We start from the raw sequence: 21,699 nt of genomic DNA on the forward strand, positions 1-21,699 counted from the left end.
GGCGGTTAGGGCCCATATCCAACGCTTCCTTGGATCTGGGCATTGTTGGGGGTGATTGCTTTTGATTGTGTGAAAGTGGGCTTCTGGTCTTGAACAAAATCCTGAAAAATAGCTTCCCAGTTGTGATATTGGAGTGCTGGGAAATTGCTGAGTGGTGAGCACAGGAAAGTTTACAACATCTGTTGTTGACCGGGTCTGTTAACCACAAGGTCGGTAGTTGAAACCCATCAGCCGCTCCAGGGGAGAAAGACTTGACTCTCTATTCCCACACAGAGTGACAGTCTTGGGGACCCCTGGGACAGTTCTACTCTGTCCTGTAGGGTTGCTATGAATTGGCATCAACTCAATGCCAGTGATTTTGGTTTTCTGCTCCATAGGACACTCTTTGCTGGGTCGTTAAATGCTCTGCGATGCTTCACAACATAAAACCAATTTAGCAAAAAGACAAGAGAGCTACATGGATGGCCCCTCATCAGCCAGCCCTCCTCCTCATTACCAAGTGAGGAAGAGAAATCTTTTCAGTGAGGAGGGATTAGGTGCTGGAGAGGTACTAGGACAAGAGGGGCACTCTGGAGGAATTGCTCTGCGGATGCTTGGCTCAGAGCTGAGATTGAGTGTTGTTATCAAGGAAGCAGGGAACCATCTCACACTTGTTTGTGGGCTCAAAGGACAGTGACTAATTAAATGGAGACCAGCTGCTCTAGGCTTGTGCTGCGAAGGAGGCAGGAGTGCTCAGGGGAAGAAGAATTGCTGAGCCCTGTTGGAAATGGTAGGTGAGAGTTTTTAGACTGTTATCAGCATTGAGACCCATTTTATTGGCAATCCCACCCAGACCACCATGCCACCTAAAAATCCTTTCTTTTCCACCCATTCTTCTGAGCACACAAAGTAGACTCTTAAGTACATTAGCAGGAAGAACAATCAGAGAGCAAGCCTGTCGTTAGAACTGTTCAAAAGCTTTGCTGATGCCCCAGGTGAGGACAGTTGCTATTCCAAGAGTGGCTTTGTTGAGGAAGAGGCCATTGAGGCAGTGGCTGGGTCCAGAGGTGAAACGGAGGCTGTCTGCTTCTGACCCTTGCGAGGCCTGGCACTGCCCCTCCGAAGGGACCCAGATCTGCTGGAGCAGGCTAGCAGGGCACTTCCTTGAAAAGTTCAGGAGGAAGGCAGGGCAAGATGTGTGCCTGGCAATCTGGGGGTGGTCAAAGTATTCCCAAGTCAACTCCGAGTCATCAGGATGGAGTCATAAGGCTTTCCAGGCCGTGATCCCAACGGGAGCAGATCTCTGGGGCTTTCTCCTAAAATGCTGCAGGGTGGATTCTCCGCCAATCTGTTTGTTAGCAGTCATGCGCTTAATGGGTGCACCACCTGGGCTCCTGGAGTCAAAGCAAAGAGGACAGATCATGTAGGATGTGATGGAGAGCAGGAAGCCAGAGCAGGAGCCGGGGCCTCTCCAGCTCTGGTCTTCCACCCCAAGCTCCTCAGTGAGCGGCCCAGCCCAGCACCCAGCACCCAGAGAGACTGCCTCCATGCCTGTGCTTCCTTCTCCTGCTTCTTTTCAGGAGCAAAAGGAGGAGCAAGCCCGTGGCTCAGAGCAACACGAGGAGAGGAGAGATGTTTCAAGGGCACTGGGTGGCCATTCAGAGAGCAGAGGGAGGAGACAGACCAGCTTAATTGCTAAATGACCCCACCGGTAGTGTTCTGCAGCACTCTTTTCCTCAGGGGTCAATGAGGAGTAGAGGTTCTGGCTCTGGGCACCTTGTCCACTCTCCCTGCCAAGTCCCCCCACTCTTCACACACTCCCCATTAGGCTTTCAGGGTTCTTAGAACTTCTATTGATAGTCCCTCCTCCTCCCAGCTGCCCCGCTTTCTGGGAATTGTCCTCACCCACGTGCAGGGAAAGTTGGACACTGAATAAGAGACCATGCATCTGAGGTGGTGCTGGAGAAGAAGGTGGAGAGTACCATGGACTGTCTTGGACGCAGTAAAACCAGAGTGCTCCTCAGAGGCAAGGATCGCGAGACTTTGTCTTGCATGCTCTGGACATGTAGGAGAGACAGCTGAAGGACAGCATGGTTGGAAAAGCAGATCAGCAAAGGAGGGAAGGCCCTCATGGAGATCGGCACGGGCCCAACCAGGGGCTCACACATAGGGACAATCGTGGGGGTGATGCAGGACCGGGCAGTGTTTTGCTCTGTTGGGTACAGGGTCACTATGGGTCAGAACCTAGACCCTGCAGGGAAATGCCTCACCCAAGGGTTTGTCCCTCCCAGGGACACCCTGCGGCCCATAATTGGGTGATAAGGAAATGCCTTTCAATTGGGGATGACTCAAGTCCCAGAGTTCCCCTCAGATCTTCTGGACCTCACCATGGGCCAGTCTCTCCCCCACCCAACTCCGCCTCCTCCCTTCCTTACAGGTGCACTTCATCTGAGCACTCACACAGCCAGCTGCATGCCCCTCTAGGGAGCCCAGGCTAAGACGTCCAGTCTGTTGGTCATCTGTTGCCCTAGCACATCCAGCCGTAGCCCCTTAACTGAACTCCCAGGCACCCTCTTTCCTGTAAAATGCTGTAACCCAGTAATGGAAAATGGGCCTGTATTGCCAATGGAAATGAATGCTGTCAGGTGCCAGCAAGTTGTTTCCGACCCAGAATGACTCAGCGCCGAACAGAATGAGCGACTGCCCTGTCGTGCACCATCCTCACAATTGTTCTGTGGCTGAGCCCATTGTTACAGCCCCTGTCTCGATCTAGCTCCTTGGCAGACTTCTTTTTCACTGACCCCGACTTTACCAACCATGAGGTCCTTTTCCAGGGACTGATCTCTGCTGACAACATGCCCAGAGTACTTGTGACTATCCTCCCGCCGTCCCCATGCATGTATGGAGCATTCTTCCAAAAATGAATTCATTTGTTGCTCTGGCAGTCCGCAGTCCTTGCACTGTTCTTCACCCAAACCACAGTTCAAATGTACTGGCTCTTCGGTGGTCTTCCGTCGTCATTGTCCAACTTTCACATGTAGATGGTACGGGCAGTCACAGTGTTTCCAAGGCAACTGCAACGCATAGAGAGGGGGTGGAGCTCCTGCACAGGGCTTTCTCATCGAAATGATGGTTGAAAAATGCCATGATTTAGCTCAGGTACACCTTAGTTCTCAAGGTGACACCCATGTTCCTCAGCCCTTTAAAGAGATCTTGTGCAGCAGATTTGCCCAATGCTGTGCATAGTTTGATTTCTTTTCGTATTTATTACTATGGAAATGGTCCCTTGCATAGCCAGCAATCTACAAAACACATTGCTTGACTCCATGTCATTGGAGGGCAGAGTAGGAGGGTGATGTTTCAGGTGATGCTACCTGGAAGCCTGTGAATGTTGACCCTTTTAGTCTTGTGACTTTAGACCAACTGTATAACTTTGCTGTTGCTCCATTTTTACCATCGACAAATGGAGATGTTAGTTATCCCCTCTTGTTTGAACGAAGCGAGTCAGTACATGTGAACAAGACCTCAGAGCATCGCTCTGGCTCTCGGAGTAACTACATCGTTAATCCAAACAGTTGACCTCGAGTTGACTCCGACATGCAGTGACTTCATCGGTGTCAGAGGAGAACTGTGCTTCATAGGATCGAAAGACCACCGGATCTTTTTTCTGAGGTGCCCCCGAGTGGATTTGAACCTTCTGATTCGCAACAGGGCACACTAGCTGTTCGCACCACCCAGGGACCTAAAGCACAAAGTCTGTATTCGCTTTTTGTATCTGATCCTCACAACGATCCTGTGAGGCTTTTAGAATTGCTCCCTGTGTGGGATGCTTCACCTCACTTTCTCTCAGTCCACCCTGTCCCTCCAGTTCCTGCGGCCACCTGCCAGCACAGGTGTAATGCAGCAGCACTTTGTTCAGTCTCTTACTTCCTGTCCAGGATACTCTGCCACTGACCTCCACCTGCAATGCATGGGGAACTTAGTCTTTCTGACCTAAGCAACCCTTGCCCAGTGCGGTCCGTTTTCCTACTCCTCAAGTGGAAAGATCTGCGGTCTATTCTGCTCCATTAGAGTTCACGTTCAGTTGCCCACAGCTGGGCAACGACAGATCCCATAGCTAGGTTTCCTCTTTCCCTGGGCTACCCTTCCCCGTTGTCCACTCCCGTTATTAAGATCACTTCTCAAATGCCCACACACAATCCCTTGCCTCATGCTCTGCTTGTTGGGAACCATATATCTGTGCACATGAAGAAAATAGAGACTCAGAGGAGGCTTGCTCAACACCCATCATCAGATCTGAAAAGTCGAATCTTCTTGTCGCTAGTTCTGACCCATAGCGACCCTATGTTCAACAGAACAATACACCACCTGTCTTGTGCCATCCTCACAATTGTTCCTAGGCCTGAGCCCACTGTTGCAGCCACGGGGCCAGTCCTTCTTGTTGAGGCCTTCCCCTTTATGTTCTCCCTCTACTTTACCAAGTGCAAGGTTCTGCTACAGGGGCTGGTCTCTCCAAAGTGTGTGAGATGAAGTCTTGCCATCCTTGCCCCTGTTTGTTCCTTTGTCAGTCCATGGTACTTTCAATATTCTTCTCCAGCACCACAATTCGAGCACATCTATTCCTCTGCATTCTTCCTTAGTCACTGTCCAACTTTCATATGGATAGGCGGTGATTGAAAATACGTGGCTTGAGTCAGGTGCACATTTGTTCTCAAAGCAACTTCGTTGCTTTTCAACACTTTAATTAGAGGTCATGGGCAGCACATTGTCCAATGCAATGCATCATTTGATTTCTGGATTGCTGCAAACATGAGAATTGGTTGTGGATCCAAGTAAAGTGAAACCCTTGATAGCTTCAAACTTTCCCCTCATTATCTTTATGCTATCGGTCCAGTTGTGAAGATTGTTGCTGCATTTACACTGAGTAGTAATCTATACTGAAGCCTGTCATCTCTGATCCTTCTCAGTAAATCCTTCAAGTCCTATTGACTTTCAGCAAGCAAAGTGGTGTCACCTGCATATCCAAGGTTGTTAATAAGCCTGCCTCCAATCTTGATGCCTAGCTCTTCCTCAGATCGTCTAGTGTCTGGGATTATGTGCTCAGCAAGCAAAGTGAGTACTGCATATACTCACGTATAAGCCGATTTTTTTTTAATTTTAACAATTTATTGGGGCTCATACAATTCTTTTCACAGTTCATATATATACATACATCAATTGTATAAAGTACATCTGTACAGTCTTTGCCCTAATCATTTTTTTCTCTTTTCTTATTTTACATTTTATTAGGGACTCATACAACTCTTACCACAATCCATACATATACATACATCAATTGTATAAAGCACATCCATACATTCCCTGCCCCAATCATTCTCAAGGCATTTGCTCTCCACTTAAGCCCCTTGCATCAGGTCCTCTTTTTTTTCCCCTCCTCCCTCCCCATTCCCCCCTCCCTCATATGCCCTTGGTAATTTATACATCGTTGTTTTGTCATATCTTGCCCTATCCGGGGTCTCCCTTCCCCCCTTCTCTGCTGTCCCTCTCCTAGGGAAGAGGTCACATGTGGATCCTTGTAATCAGTTCCCCCTTTCCAACCCACTCACCCTCCACTCTCCCAGCATCGTCCCTCACACCTTTGGTCCTGAAGGTATCATCCACCCTGGATTCCCTGTACCTCCAACCCTCATATGCACCAGTGTACAGCCTCTGTCCTATCCAGCCCTGCAAGGTAGAATTCGGATCATGGTAGTTGGGGGGAGGAAGCATCCAGGATCCGGGGGAAAGCTGTGTTCTTCATCGATACTACCTCACACCCTAATTAACCCATCTCCTCTCCTAAACCCCTCTATGAGGGGATCTCCATTGGTCGACACTTGGGCCTTGGGTCTCCACTCTGCACTTCCCCCTTCATTTAATATGATATATATATACATATATATACATACATATATACATATACACATATATACACATACATACACACACTTACATCTTTTTTTTTTTTTGCATGATGCCTTATACCTGGTCCCTTGGGCACCTCGTGATCGCACTGGCCGGTGTGCTTCTTCCATGTGGGCTTATTTGCTTCTGAGCTAGATGGCCGCTTGTTCACCTTCAAGCCTTTAAGACCCCAGACACTATCTCTTTTGATAGCCGGGCACCATCAGCTTTCTTCACCACATTTGCTTATGCACCCATTTGTCTTCAGCGATCCTATCATGGAGGTGTGCAGTCAATGATATGATTTTTTGTTCTTTGATACCTGGTAACTGATCCCTTTGGGACCACTCGCTCACTCAGGCTGGTGTGTTCTTCCATGTGGACTTTGTTGCTTCTGAGCTAGATGGCCGCTTGTTTATCTTCAAGCCTTTAAGACCCCAGTCACTATCTCTTTTGATAGCCGGGCACCATCAGCTTTCTTCACCACATTTACTTGTTCACACACTTTGGCTCCAGCCGTTGTGTCGGGAGAGTGAGCATCATAGAGTTCCAATTTAATAAAAGAAGGTATTCATGCATTGAGGGAGTGTTTGAGTAGAGGCCCAAGGTCCTTCCGCCACCTTAATACTTGACCTATAAATATAGACACATAGATCTATTTCCCCATCCTCCTATATATATTTGCATGTACATGTCTTTGTCTAGACCTCCATGAATGCCCTTTGACTCCTAGCTCTTTCCTCCATCTCCCTTGACTTTCCTCCTGCCCTACTACCATGCTTCATCGCCACCTGGGCTAGAGTATACCTCTTCTCTAAGCAACCTTACCCTTGATCATTTCCCACCAGGCCTGCCACTCCCACTTCTCTACCATTTGGGGTCCCATGTTTTTCCCTTGTCCCTGGGTTTGTTAACACCACTTCCTTACCCCCCCTACCCCCCCACCCCAAGTCCCCCCAAAACTGTCGGTCCCGTTGTTTTTCCTCCAGATAGTTCATCCAGCCTGTCCTATTCAGACAGACCTGTGGAGTCACTAACATGCACGAAAACTAGACAGAGGAAAACAAAGCAACAGTATACAACCAAACAACAAAACAACAAAAACAAACCACTGACAAAGAACAGAATAAAACAGTTCACAAGAGAAAAGCTTGTAGTTAGTTCAGGGATCGTTTGCTGGCCCTTAGGAGCGTTTTCCAGTCCAGTCTGTTGGGGCAACACGCCCTGGCCCTGAAGTCCACTTTCAGCATTTCCTGGGGACCTTGCCACTCCATTCCCTTGCTGTTCCGCTGCACTCCCCCAGTGATTTGCCTCGGTGTGGTGGGATCAGGTCAGGTGCAATTCCCACACTGTGTCTCCGGTGCTGTCCCCTGTATCGCCCTTAGTCACTGAGGGGCATCATGTCTCATAGTGGGGCCAGCCATGTTGATAAGCCGATTTTTTCAATGCAATTTTTGAATATTTTATCTAAAGATTTTATTTACATTTCATTAAATGCCCTAATACTTTTCTTTAATTGTTGTTGTTGTTGAGGACCTGATCTGGGATCCTATGTTGCATTTAAATATTACGTCTCTCTCTCTTTTTAAAAATACTTTTAAAATGTATTTAAATACATTTTAAAATACATTTTTATCACAATCCATACATTCATCCAGTGTGTCAAGCACATTTGCACATATGCTGCCATCATCATTTTCAAAGCATTCTCTTCCCACTTGAGCCCCTGATATCAGTTCCCCATTTCTTCTCCCTCCCTCCCCTTCCTACCCTCCCTCATGAACCCTTGATAAGTTATAGGTTATTATTTCCACATCTTTCATCATCCTCCATCACTCCTCACCCACTTTTCTGTTATTCGTCCTCCTGGGAGGGGCTCCCAGATTGATCCTTGTGATCAATTCCCCGTTTCTCCCCCCACCCTCCCCTAATCTTCCTGTTATCTCTCCTCTCCTTGTTGGCCCTGAGGGGTTTATCTATCCTGGATTCCCTGTGTTGCAGGCTCTTATCTGTAGCAGTGTGCATGTTCTGGTCTAACCCAATTTGCAAGGTAGATTTGAGGTCATGATAGTGGGGTGAAGGAAGCACCAAAGAACTAGAGAAAAGTTGTGTGTTTCATTGTTGCTATACTGCACCCTGACTGGCTCACCTCTTCCCTGTGTCTACAGATGGACATTGGGTCTCTACTCCGTGCTCCCCTTCCCATTCACCTTGGGTATGGTTTTGTTTTGGGTCTTAGATGCCTGATACCTGATGCCATCGACATCTCGTTATCACACAGGCTGGTGTGCTTCTTCCATGTGGGCTTTGTTGCTTCTGAGCTAGATGGCTCCTTGTTTATCTTCAAGCCTTTAAGACCACCAGATGTGCTATCTTTGGATAGCCAGGCACCATCGGCTTTCTTCACCACATTTGCTTATGCACTCACTTTGTCTTCAGCGATAGTGTTGGGAAGGTGAGCATCACAGAATGCCGGATTGTTAGAACAAAGTGTTCTTGTGTTAAGGGAGTATTTGAGTTGAGACCCAATGTTCATTTGCCACCTTAATTCTTAACATATAGATATGAGTACATAGTTCTTTCCCCCTCTCATTATATGTAAATATTTACATATATGTACATGCCTGTATTTAGGCCTCTATAAATGTCCTTGGCCTCCTGGTTCTTTCCTCTATTTCCTTTTACTTTCCTCTTGACCCATCATGTTTGGCCTTCATTAGGGTTAGTAATTCCTGACTGCTACATTGTCCTTGATTTTAGTTCAGTTGTTGTTCCCTTGTTCCTGGGTTGGTTCTCCCCTCCACCACTACCTTCCTTTCTCCCATCTATCCTTCTCCGGTATCCCCCCAGAACCATTGGTCCCGTTCTTATCATCTCCGAATCATTTATCCTGCCTACCTCATCTAGATAGACATGCAGATACATTAATAAGCACAAAAACCAGGCAAAGCCAAATAAAACAACAAAGGAAGTCAAAACCAACAAAGCAATAACGACAACAGCAGCAGAAAGCAAGAACAAAATAACGAAAAAGAAAGCCACTGACAAAAATGGAAAAGCTTATAAATAGTTCAAGGTCTGTTTGTTGGCCTTTATGAGTGTTTCCAGTTGAGTCTGATGGGGTGCCACGCTCTGTCTCCCAAGTCTATTTTGGGTTTTCCCTGTGGGGTTCATCAGTCTGCTCCCCCTGCTGCTCTGCTGCATGCCCTCGTGCCTCGCCCCACCGTGATGGGGCCAGACCGTTCAGCACATTTTTATGCAGTTTTTGTGGTAATATTAGATGCCTCAAACTGATATATGGGTCAGTTTACACTCAAGTGTATGTGGTAAGTGTGGTGAAAGGCTACCGTCCTAATGCACACCTTTTCTGATTTTAAGTCATACACTAGCCCCTGTTCTCGCTGCACAATTTTTGGTTTATGTACAGGTTCCACTTGAATACAATGAAATGTTCTAGAAGTCCTATTTTAACAATGTGACCCATAGTTTGTTATGATCCAAGAAAGTTGAATGCCTTTGCATAGCCAAAAAATGTACAATCAAGTGACATTAATTATGCCGAACACACTGTACATCAATCACCACTATCTGTTCCACAATTTTTCCATCATCCCTAACAGAAGCCGAATGTTCCTAAGCAGTGAGTCCCCTTCCCAGCAAATAAACCTACTACCAAACTTAGGTCTTTACATACTTGCCTATTTTGGATCTTTCCTGTAGGCCTGAATTTTTTTAAAGTTTTACTGGCACTTCATCCACATGTCATACAATTCCATAGTTCAATCACATCTAGAAGACTTGTACAATCTTTACCATAGTCAATTTTAGGACATTTGCCACCACCACCCCATATTCACTGTTATTCATGTTTTTTTTCAATTTTGGCAAAAATAGCTACAATAGAACATTCACCAATTCAACAACTTCTATAAGTACAATTCAGTGCCATTAATTATACTTTTTATGCATACAACCATTGTTGTTCTCCTTATCAAGCTGTCCCCCACCATTACAATGAACTCGGTGCCCGCTGCAAAAACTCTTCCTCTCTCACCCATGGTAACCAGAGGTCAAGTAGGATTCTTTCTCTTTTTTTCAGTAGTGGTTTTCTTGATCTTCTGATAGTCACATGTCATACACGCCACAGTTAAGCCACTTCTAAAAAGAGTTATCTATATATTGTCACCATCAGCTCGAGTGCTCCCTCCCCAACCCTGCTTCCTGATCAACCGTTGTACCTATTATTGTGTGCGTGCATCCACCTCTTCTGTGCTTCCTAAACTGGGAGACCTAGCAGAAAGACAAAACCAAAATGAGACAGAAAGAAGCAAATCATCATCATCATGTAAAGATAAAAATACTGAATACGAAAGAAAAAAACCCACCAATAATATTTAAAAATTCAGAGACGAAATTTCTGTCATGGAACATACAAGAAATACTTGAGCCTAGAGAAAATTCAGCTTGGGTCAAGAAGGAGGCAACCGACCAAGTATCATATTGTATTGTGGTTCAACTCACCAGAACCAAGGTTACAATAATCTCTGTCTGATGGTAAAGCTGTCCCAAGCCCCTCACCTGTGGGGGAAAAAAGGGATCTGCCAGAGACCCAATCTGCAGGGCTGCTATTTCATGATTATATCTTTTAGGAGGAGCACATCTATCCCTATCCTTACTGCTTATTTTCATAGTGGTTTACAAAGTCATCGTGGATGCACAAAGAACATTTTGCTTACCTTGTTTTATTATGCTGAATCGATATACTACCATGTATTATTTAAGAAAGAACAGTTGATTGGCTGATGAAAGAAATCTTGGGGCCATGTCTCAAACTGGTGGGGCTTGTAGGACAATGTAACTCTAAGCTGCATAAGGTTCGATTAGCAACACAGGATTATAGTAGCCCCTCTGATCCATGCCTCTGGTCCTGCCACTCCCCACAGCATTCGACCTGCCCTGATTCTCCGATTTGTATTTCCCGCCTTGCCCTCGCAGGTGTTTGGGTGTGTGACTCCATCATCACACAGGAGGGTCTAAATACTATAGAAGGAATTGAAGAAGCTGCCTGGCACAGCCCCTTCCTTGGGCTTCTTCCTGACAAAGCTCCTCTTCTGGCTTGCGCAGCCTGCTCCCACTGCCACCATCACAATGACGTGGTGTGTTTCCTTCCAGGTACTATAAGACCAGTGTGGTGCTCATGTGCTTCATGATCCCCACGCTGGTGCCCTGGTACATCTGGGACGAGAGTCTGTGGAATTCCTACTTCTTGGCCTCCGTCCTCCGCTATACCATCTCCCTCAACGTCACCTGGCTGGTCAACAGCGCCGCCCACATGTACGGCAACCGGCCCTATGACAAGCACATCAGCCCGCGGCAGAACCCGCTCGTTACTCTGGGCGCCATTGGTGAGTAGGGTGCCGGGAGACAGTGGGGGGCTTCTGCCTTGTTGTATGACGTCTGTGAAGAGCAGCGGGGGAGTGGAATGGAAGGAGCTTGGCCTTTGGAATTAGAAGCCTGGATGGTGAACAAGTCACTTGATCTCTCTGATACGCTTTCCCCAACTGGAAAATAGGACTGGCGATGCCTCCTTAATGGGGATGTTGCCAGGACTAAGGAAAGTGCTGGAGGGCAATCACTCCGTGCAGTGCTGCCTGGCATCTAGTATATAGTCAATGACCAGTTGCTATTGAGTCTGCCCCTGGGTGGTGCAAACTCTTAGTACTCGGCTGCTAACTGAAAGGTTGGCAGTTCAGATCCACCCAGAGATGCCTCTACCGGAAGGTCTGGTGATCTATTTTGAAAAATCAGCCATGGAAATCCCTACAAAGCACAGCTCTGCTCTGACACACATGAAGTGGCCGCAAATGATCATAAATAGTAGCGCTTTTTTTAACCATAAAAATTGTCCTAAATAAGCAGCAGAAGCGCTTCAAGTCCTGCTCATATGCTACCTACTGAAATGGTGAAATGTCAACTAGAGGGTTGCTTGTTTTGTGTACAGTGACTGGGCATACTTTCTATCTTTTGATGCATCTTGTATAGTTCAATATTTTGCCCACAGATTGTTAAATATTGAAACGTGAGGCTTGGATTTTTTCCTCAGTTCTTTCAGTTGAAGATATACCTAGCACTTCCTTCCTTTTTGGTTTTCTATCTCTGAATCTTTGCACATTTCAATCTAACATTTCACTTTGTCTTTTCAGTTTCCCTTGAAATTTTCTCTTTAGCTCTTTGAGGTCATTATTTCTTCCATCTGCGTTAGCTACTCTGTGATTAAGAGCAAGTTTCAGAGTCTTTTCTGGCATCTACTTTGATATTTTCTTTCTTTCTTGTCTTTTTCATAACCTTTTCCTTTCTCCATGTGTGATGCTCTTGATGTTCGCCCGCAGCTCATTCCAGCTCCTGTCATTGGTATTAAATGTTTCAAATCTGTGTTCCAGATATTCTTGAAATTCAAGGAGGATAGATTTAAAGTAATATTTTTGCTCTAGTAGACTTATTTTAATTTTCTTTAGCTTTAACTTGAACTTGCATATGAGCAATTGGTGATCTGTTTGACAGTGAGCCCTGGCCTGATTTCAACCGCTGATATTGAGCTTATTTATGATCTCTTTCCACAGATGTAGCCTATTTGATTTCTGTATGTTCTATTTGGGGAAGCTCATGTGTATAGTTACCTTTTGTGTTGAGAAAAGGTATTGGCTATGAATAAGTCATTTGCAAGATTCTATTATGCAATCTCCAGCTTCATTTCTATCTTCTACCGCAGTGGTTCTCAACCTTCCTAATGCTGCGACCCTATAATACAGTTCCTCATGTTGTGGTGACCCCTCAACCATAAATTATTTTTGTTGCTACTTCATAACTGTAATTTTGCTACTGTTATGAATCAGGTGACCCCTATGAAAAGCTCTTTCTAATCCCAAAGGGGTCGTGACCCACAGGTTGAGAACCGCTGTTCTACCAAGACCATATTTTCCAACTACTGTTGCCCCCTCTTTGTTTCCAACGTTTGTATTCTTTCACTAATAATTATCAATGAATCTTGATTGAATTTTTAATCAGTTCTTGACTCAAGACATTGGTCGAGTTTCTGCCATCAGTAGCTTTAGTGGTTTGTACATAAATTTGAATAATGGTTATGTTGACTGGATTTCCTTGTATGCAGATGGATATCATCCTATAGCATTTTACTTCAAGACAGATCTTGAAATGCCCTTTTTTGAAGACGAATGCAATGTCATTCTTCTTAAAGCTGTCATTCCTGGCATCCTGACTTAAAACCAAGCTATTCAGCTCACGATTACCTAGAATGTTGATCTTTATGCGTTCTATTTAATTTTTTACAACTTCCAGTTTTCCTAGATTCATACTTCTAATGTTGTGGGTTCAAATAAATGACAGCCACTATATGTCTTGATAATTTAGAAGAGTCTTTATTTGGTTATAACTGGACTGCTAGAATCTAAAAGAAATTCTGATTGCAATCCCAAGTGGACATTTCAGTCCATCTTTAAAGACAAAAATTCATTTATCAATTGTCTAGGAGTTAAGCAAGCATGGACAAGAGCGGAAAGCAAAAGCAATGTTATTATTCTTTAGAGTTAGTGAGTGTTACAGGGTACAGCATTGATTATAATATCCTGGTTCATAAATAAGAATCGTGATCTCCTGGTTACAACATCAAAAGGAACAATATCAGTAATTACAATGTTTTGATTTTGAGAACATAAGAGTACATGCTAAAATAAGTCACTAGTGGGACTTTCCGAGGTGGGAGGGGGAAGGAGGCAGATCATTCGGCAGTCAACAAGATGGCGTTACCGTGGCTAGTGCTGGTCTGTCTCACATATGTTCCAAGGGTCAATTATTAATTGATGTCTGCATCTGTTTCTTCTCATTTTGAGTCATGCCCCCTCAGCAAATGAAGGTTCTGAAGGCTTTACTCCGGGAAGGTGTACCCATCCAGGTTATTATGGTCAACTCTACTTTGGGAAGGCAGCTCTTCCTCAGTTGTATTTTTAGTGTCTTTTGACGTAGGGGACCTTCTTCTCACGGTATCGTGGACAATGCTCTGCTTCTGTTCAAGATCTGACAACGTTTCGATGTCATCCATGAGGTTTTCCATGGCTAATTCCTCAGAAGTAGCCTATTCTTCTTCATAGTCTAGACACTCTGCTGCACGCTGTTCACTTTGGGCGTCATGCTGGCACTTGAGTACCAGTGGCCCTAGCGTCTTCCAGCCACAACAAGACAAACAAGCAAAAGCCTTGTAGTAGGGTCAGTTCCAGGTAACCATGGGTTGGAATTGACTCGGTGGTAATTGTTTTTAAAGCATTTCCAACTGCTCATGACCCACAGTAAGTGAGGAATACATACTTTGTTGCTTTACAGAAGCATCCCAGGCTTCTTGGTACCCGAAGCCTTCAGCACGAAGATTAAAGGCAGGAAGGGCAGTTTCTACTACTTAATGAAACAGTCACTGCTGCCTTTCAGTGATGTGTTTCTGCTCCACCATTTTTGTTGGGGGCATCTGTGTCTTAAGGTACCAGTGGTCTTAATGGTCTTGCCCACTAAGCTTGCCAGAAGCACAGGTAGGAGAAAGACCAGATTTAGCTATGAAATAACTGGGAAATTAGGGAGAGTAGTGACTACAAAAGCAGGAGGAATTCCCTGACTTTGTCTATTGATTTCCCACCTTCTCACTCTTGGCACTACAGAGGGACTTTCATGAAGGGAGTGATCCCCAGAGTTACTTCTGAGAGCAGACAGGAGTAGGGACGGATGGACCACCACCTGCTAGAGGGATGCACAGACCAAGAGACCCGAGGAGCGCAGCGGTGGCCCAGGCCCAGGAGCTGGTCACTGGCGGCAAAACTTCCTGGGCCAACACTTGACTCTGTTTGCTGTGTACAACCCTTAGAAAGTTCTTGTTCCACCTGTGTAGCAAGATGGGTAATACCTACATCTTAGAGCAGTGCCTATTTCTGGAAAGAAAAAAAAGGAGCAACGACATCTCTGTACTGAAAACGCTAAAAATGATGCATGGTGGGCAAGGTAGGGCAGTCATAAATTGCAAGGAAACTGCAGACCTCATGTTGATGAGTCTGCTCTTCATTGTTGAACAGAATCCTTCAAATGTACTTTGGAAGAGCAATATATTATAACCAGTGTCCACTTAAAAAGCCACTTCTTATTTTTTTAAAAATCCCATTGCCTTCAAGCCAATTTCAACTCACACCAAGCTAACCAGACAAAATCGAACTTCCCCTTGGGGTTTCCAAGACTGAAAGCTTTGCTGAAGTCAGCTATCACCTTTCTCTCCTGTGGAGAGACGGGGGGCGGGGGGGTTAAGACTGCCAACCTTTTGGTTAGAGCCAAGTGCTTTAACAGCTGCACCACCAGGACTTCTATGGGAGTTCGGCGGGCATTGAACTTCTGTTAATGATGGCAACAATATTTGGGAAAGGATAGGTAGCACTTGAAGAGTGTAATCAATGTCACTGAATTATATATGTAGAAATTGATGAATGGGCATAGGTTTGATTGTTTATTTTTCACCACAATTTTTAATAAAGAAAGAAAGGGGGACCCTGGCAGTCATCAAACTATTAAATATAGAGTTGCCATCTGATCTAGCAATTCCAGTCTTCGAGAACTGAAAACATATGTGCACACAAACACATGCACAGAGGATTTTAGTAGCAGGAGCCCTGGTGGCATAGTGGGTTATACTGTTGGGCTGCTACCCACAAGGTTGGTGGTTCAAAACCACCAACCACTCCTTGGGAGAAAGATGAGGTTTTCTACCCCCAGAAACTCTCAGGAGCTGATATACTCTGTCTTATAGGGTCGCTACAAATCAGAATTGACCCAATGTCAGTGAGTGATTCATAATAACCACACACAAAAAAGTATAAACAATGCAAATGTTCATAACTGATAAATGGATAAATAAACTGTGTTACACCTATCAATGAATATAATTCAGCCAAAAAAGGAAGGAGGTTTCAATATATGTTACATCTTAGGCAACCCTTGAAAACGGTGCTAAATGAAAGAAGACAGTCAAAAAGTGCTATATATTGTATGGTCCCACTCACAAAATATCCAGAATATGCAACTCTATACGAAGAGCATGTTATATTGGATGATTGGTGTTAGCCTGGGGCCAGGGTTGTGGGGTGGAATTGAATGGACATCTAAGGGGTATGGGATTTTCTTTTGGGGGTAATAGAATTTTTATAAAGTTGATTGTACTGATAGCTTCACAGCTCTATGAAGATACTAAAAATCATTGATCCGTATACTTTTAAATGAGAGACATATCTGGTATAGGAACTATATCTCAGTGTTAACCAGTTTTAAAAATCCATTGAGAGGTTGTAAGACCTCTCAAAAACACTAAGAGGGAAAGTGTGGAGGTGGAGAAGGAAAAGTTACTCCCTGGAAGTTGAATATCATATAGATCACTATTGATGACTGATGGAACTGATTTCCAATTTACTACCTGGCAGAAAGAACCTCATTTAGCTCTTTCAAGTTCTTCCACGAAGTTTTCCTTTAATGACTCCACCCCACAGGGAGGGCTTGTCTTCTTTTTCAGCTGTGGACATTTTGCTGTGGTTTTGGTGAAAGTTTACAGAGCAAATTAGTTTTGCATCCAACACCTCACACCAGTGGTTCTCAACCTTCCTAATTCCGCAACCCTTTAATACAGTTCCTCATGTTGCAGTGACCCCCCCCATAAGATTATTTTCGTTGTTACTTCATAACTGTAATTTGTTACTGTTATGAATTGGGCGACCCCTGTGAAAGGGTCATTCAACCCCTAAAGGGGTCGTGACCCACAGGTTGAGAACTGTTGCCTTGTACCCATTGTGTTTCATGACATTACCTGCAATCCTCTCACTGTAACAGCTTCCTTCCCGCTTCTTCCTTGGACGCCCTGCTTTCCACTCAGTGCTCTTCCCTGCCCCTCCTGCCTTCTGAATGTTGTTTTGGGCGAAGGCAGCCTTTCAGGTCTCATATGGTTTATTATTCAAAGGAGCATGTTCCTCACAGGTGTTACTGTTTATTCAACAGGCTTACCTGTTTGGGGCTGGAGGGCGGTCTTTGGGAATGAGTTCAATTACAGGTTCAAAGTGCACAAGAGCCAGAGTGGGATGATTTGTTGTATGTCCGTACATCAAAAAGATGATCTGTTAGTGGATAGTTAACGTTTAGCTCAAGTGTAGCTCTAACGTAGTCACGGTGTCCTTTCTCTCAGCTACGTGGGGGAAATATAAACTTGAGCATTTAGGCAGGTGACTTGGTTGTTGGTTGTCCGTGGATGTAGTCTAGTTAGTTGTCTAGCCACCTAAGTGAGCTTTGGTGGTTTGGCAGTAGATGGCATCTTTCCTTCCATATGGGAGGCCTGGGCTCAATTTTCAACCTCAGCATGCACCTTCCGCACAGCCACCATCTCTGTGTCCGAGTCGGGGTGAGTGGTGCAGTGAGCTGAGCGCTTCAGGACAGACTGGGAAGAAAGGCCTACTTCCCACCCCCCGTGGTTCACAACAATTGTACCTTCAAGTGATCATGAGAAGGACACAGCCTGGCAGCATTTCATTCTCTTGGGCACGGAGTCCCTATGGGTCAGGGCCCACTCAGGGCTAGCCAACGATGAACAGCCAACTAGTATGTGATTCCTGAGAGTAGGACCCACCCAAATCTTTTGCTCTGCTGAATCCTCCAGCGAGCCTGGCAGTGCCTTGATCATGATAGACTTTCCATCAATGGATGATTTTTTTTAATTGAAAAAATGTGTGGCCAGGAGATGATTGAGTAATGTCAATGACCACTTTGTCTTTCAGGTGAAGGTTTCCACAATTACCATCACACCTTCCCCTACGACTACTCTGCAAGTGAATTTGGCTTGAATTTCAACCCAACCACCTGGTTCATTGATATCATGTGCTGGCTGGGGCTGGCCACTGACCGGAAACGGGCAACCCAGTCAGTCATCCAGGCCCGGAAAACAAGGACTGGAGATGGCAGTATTTGAACCTGAAGCCGCCACTCCACATGCCTGCTGCTGACGTCTCTGATCATTGCCTGTGTTATTGTAGTTTTCATGCCCATTGGGTTGTGGGAGGGGGCTGGAGGGTGGGGAGGAGGTGGAATCTGTTCAAGAGCTTTCTGTTTATCTCAAAATAATGCTTTAAGGACAGCTAGCCGTGGAAAACATTTTTCAGAAGTCAGTGCAACTATGATTTAACATTAGCATGTGGACATGTGGTCTCATTGCCATAGTTACACTATGTCAAACATACATCACCATGCGCTCCCAAGTGAGGTTCACCCTGACTGGATGAAGGCATTGGGTGCTCTGTCAGGCTGACTCGGGAGAGCATTTGTTCTTTCATCCCAATGAACCCAGCATCGCTGTGCAATACCGTTTCAGAAGGAGCAGAGAGGCAGGGTGGAAGACAAAAGGGGAGTGAGTGTTTAAGTAGCCATGCAAGAATGTTTCTGTTTGGTAATTAGTGTGTGTACATTTGTTTTGTTTTGTTTCAGCAAGAGAATCGACAGCTCTTCAGAAGGAAAACACAGGAAATGGCTCTACTACCATGAATGTGTGTTTTGGGCTCTATTTACAGCTCGTGAATGCCCTGTCTGTGCTTCAAGTGGGGTTTGTTCACCCCCCCGGCTGGTTTTGTGTCCCAAGCTGAACTCCCAGCAGTTCTATGATTCAATGCTTATATAGGTGTTTGGTTTCATTCTCTCTGATATTGTCATTTTAAAGGTGTATAACTCAGACATGCCAGACATTGTGTTAAGCTCAAATTAAATGCTCATTTAAATGTTTAGACACCTAATTTATATTCGAATTGATCCTCGCCAGTGATGCATGTATTTGATCGACATCTGTGAAATAGCATATTAATTTTCCACTCGAGACCATCGGATCTTAATAACCAGCAGTTAACTAGAACTCATTGTCCGCTAATGTTTTACCTGCATGCAAGCCTTCGTTGATTTTGACAGCAAAATATAAGTGAACATTATGTAGCTTCTGGATTAAAAAATAATAAATTCTTGTGTGTTAGGTTGCCTTGTAAAGAGCATGTTGAAATTAACGGGATTCCGCGCCCTTTGTGTTAGACGTTAGATCGGAATGAAAGGTCTTGACAGTGTTGGTATTGGAGCGCTTTGAAACTAGGGTTTTGTTGTGGTTTTTTTTTTTCAGGAAAGAAGTCAAATTTAACATTAAAACTTAACTTTGGGTAAGAAGTGCAACCAGTAGGAAATTGTCATAATGAAGTTCTTCATCCAGCAGGTGTTTAGCAGTGTTATTTTGCCATTACTAATGTGTGTACTATGAGTGGTTTACAATAAATGATTATGAATTCTTTGGTGTGCTTGTCTAGATACTTATATGTTGGAGAAATTCTCTCAAGGGTGCTAGACGTTCAGTGATGTCCATCCGATTTCACATTTGATGGGGGCTCTCAGCTAGCAAGAGAGCCTACAGCCAGACCGCTGCCTCTGCACCCATTGCAGGCTAGTTGGTTTCATTTGGAATGCAGGACACCTGATGGGCCATTTCCCATTTCTCAGTCAACAGCCTTTTCTCCTGCACTGCTTCCAGCTGATTGGTAAGAACCTCTACTCCTTGTCCGCAGTTGAGGCGAATGGCTCACACTAGAGTACCCACAGAAAGGTTGGTGGTTCAACCTCAAAACAGCAGCATCGCAGAAGAAAGGCCTGACAACCTGCTTCCATCAAGAATACAGCCAGGAAAACCCTATGGAGCAGTTCTGCTCTGTGGGACATGGCACCACCAGGTATCGGAATTGACTCCACAATCGGGGGTTTGGTTTGGTTTTTAATGGTTTCTTTACTCCTGCAGAGGAGCCCTGGTGGCATAGTGGGTTACAGGTTGGGCCATTAACCCACCAGGTCAGCAGTTCAAAACCACCATCAGAGACACACGAGGCTTTCAACTCCTGTAAAGATTTATTGTCTCAGCTATCCACCGAGGCAGTCCACCCTGTCCTATAGGGTCATTAGGAGTCAGAATCTACTTAAATGGCAGTGAGTTTGGTTTTGAGCTCCTAGAGGTTACTCAGGAACTTAAAGGATCCGTCCCTCCTTCCAGGGCCAGATTACTCACTAGGCAAGGCAAGCATGAGCAAGTCACTACCGATTAGTAAGAAAGCACAAGTAAGCCCAGGCTTACTGGGTACTCTGTCCTTGTCAGGGACTGGAAACTGGAAATGAGGCTTTGATTCTAGAGGCAGGTGTGGTGTGGTTGGAAGAGAGACAGGAACCAGCCATACCCAGAAGCAGACTCGTCAATGTGTAGATGAATGCATAAATGTGAAGTTGTTCAGTACGAATGACTACGTAACCCTGGCTACCTTGTTCTTTTTGGAATCCAACCCTGCCTCCTTCCATGAGCCCCACTAGGCTCAGCGATGACCAGAGAGGGTGTGGCGGGCTCCGGCTGGGTCCCGCCTCCCTCACCTTGGCTCGGTGCTTCCTGAGCAGCTGGGTTCCAGCCATCAGATGTAGATTTCTTAGCTGCCTGCAGCTGAGTGGGATTCTGGCCATTGGTGGGTTCTGGACCAGATACATATTATAAAGCTTTCTTGGGTGCAACTGTGGTATTTCCCAGCTGCGCTGTGGTCCAGCCAAACTTAAAGAGCAGCCCCGCAGAAGACCATGGTGCTGAGGCCGGGTTTGGGTAGAGTGTAGCCATGTTCCCGGCGAAGTTTGTAGGAGCGGGGACCAAAAATGGGCCGAACTGGGGAGGCTTCTGGGAGCCTTGGAGTCGTAAAAGTACCAAATTAAAAAAAAATCATTTTATTAGGGGCTCATACAACTCATATCACCATCCATCCATACATAATTGTGTAAAGCACATTTGTACATTCTTTGCCCTCATCATTCTCAAAACATTTGCTCTCCACTTAAGCCCCTGGCATCAGCTCCTCATGTTTTTCTCCTCCCTCCCCGCTACTACCTCCCTCATGAGCCCTTGATAATTTATAAATTATTATTTTGTCATATCTTGCCCTGTCGAACATCTCTCTTCACCCACTTTTCTGTTGTCCATCCCCCAGGGAGGAGGTCACATGTAGATCCTTGTAATCGGTTCCCCCTTTCCAACCCACTCACCCTCTACCCTCCCAGTATCATCACTTACACTACTGGTCCTGAAGGGATCATGCGCCCTAGATTCCCTGTATTTCCAGTTCCTATCTGTACCAGTGTACATCTTCTAGTCTAGCCAGATGTGCAAGGGAGAATTCAGATCATGATAGTAGAGAGGGGGAAGCATTTAGGAACTAGAGGAAAGTTGTATTTTTCATTGTTGCTACATTGCACCCTGACTGGCTCATCTCCTCCCCAAGACCCTTCTGTAAGGGGATGTCCCGTGGCCTACAAATGGGTTTTGAGTCTCCACTCTGCACTCCCCCCCTCATTCACTATGGTAAGATTTCTTTGTTCTGATGATGCCTGATACCTGATCCCTTCGATACCTCGTCATCGCACAGGCTGGTGTGCTGCTTCTATGTGGGTTTTATTGCTTCTGAGCTAGATGGCCACTTGTTTACCTTCAATCCTTTAAGACCCCAGATGCTATCTCTTTTGACAGCCAAACACCATTAGCTTTCTTGGCCACATTTGCTTATGCACCCATTTGTCTTCAGCGATCGTATCATGGAGGTGTGCACCCAATGATATGATTTTTTTTGTTCTTTGATGTCTGATAACTGATCCCTTTGG

General features: G+C 45.3%; 1 protein-coding gene across 1 annotated transcript in view; it reads left to right on the forward strand.

Annotated features, from left to right (window-relative positions):
• Positions 1-18,773, forward strand: part of SCD5 (stearoyl-CoA desaturase 5) — a 197,577-nt gene extending 178,804 nt beyond the window's left edge. The window contains exons 4-5 of the mRNA XM_075544133.1: positions 11,095-11,327; positions 17,778-18,773. Of these exons, the coding sequence (XP_075400248.1) occupies positions 11,095-11,327; positions 17,778-17,968 (424 nt within the window). The 3' untranslated portion in view covers positions 17,969-18,773. The remainder of the gene's footprint in view (positions 1-11,094; positions 11,328-17,777) is intronic.
• The last annotated feature ends 2,926 nt before the right edge of the window (positions 18,774-21,699 follow it).

Source organism: Tenrec ecaudatus, chromosome 3 (genome assembly GCF_050624435.1).
Source record: "Tenrec ecaudatus isolate mTenEca1 chromosome 3, mTenEca1.hap1, whole genome shotgun sequence".
In the NCBI taxonomy this organism is placed as follows: Eukaryota; Metazoa; Chordata; class Mammalia; order Afrosoricida; family Tenrecidae; genus Tenrec; species Tenrec ecaudatus.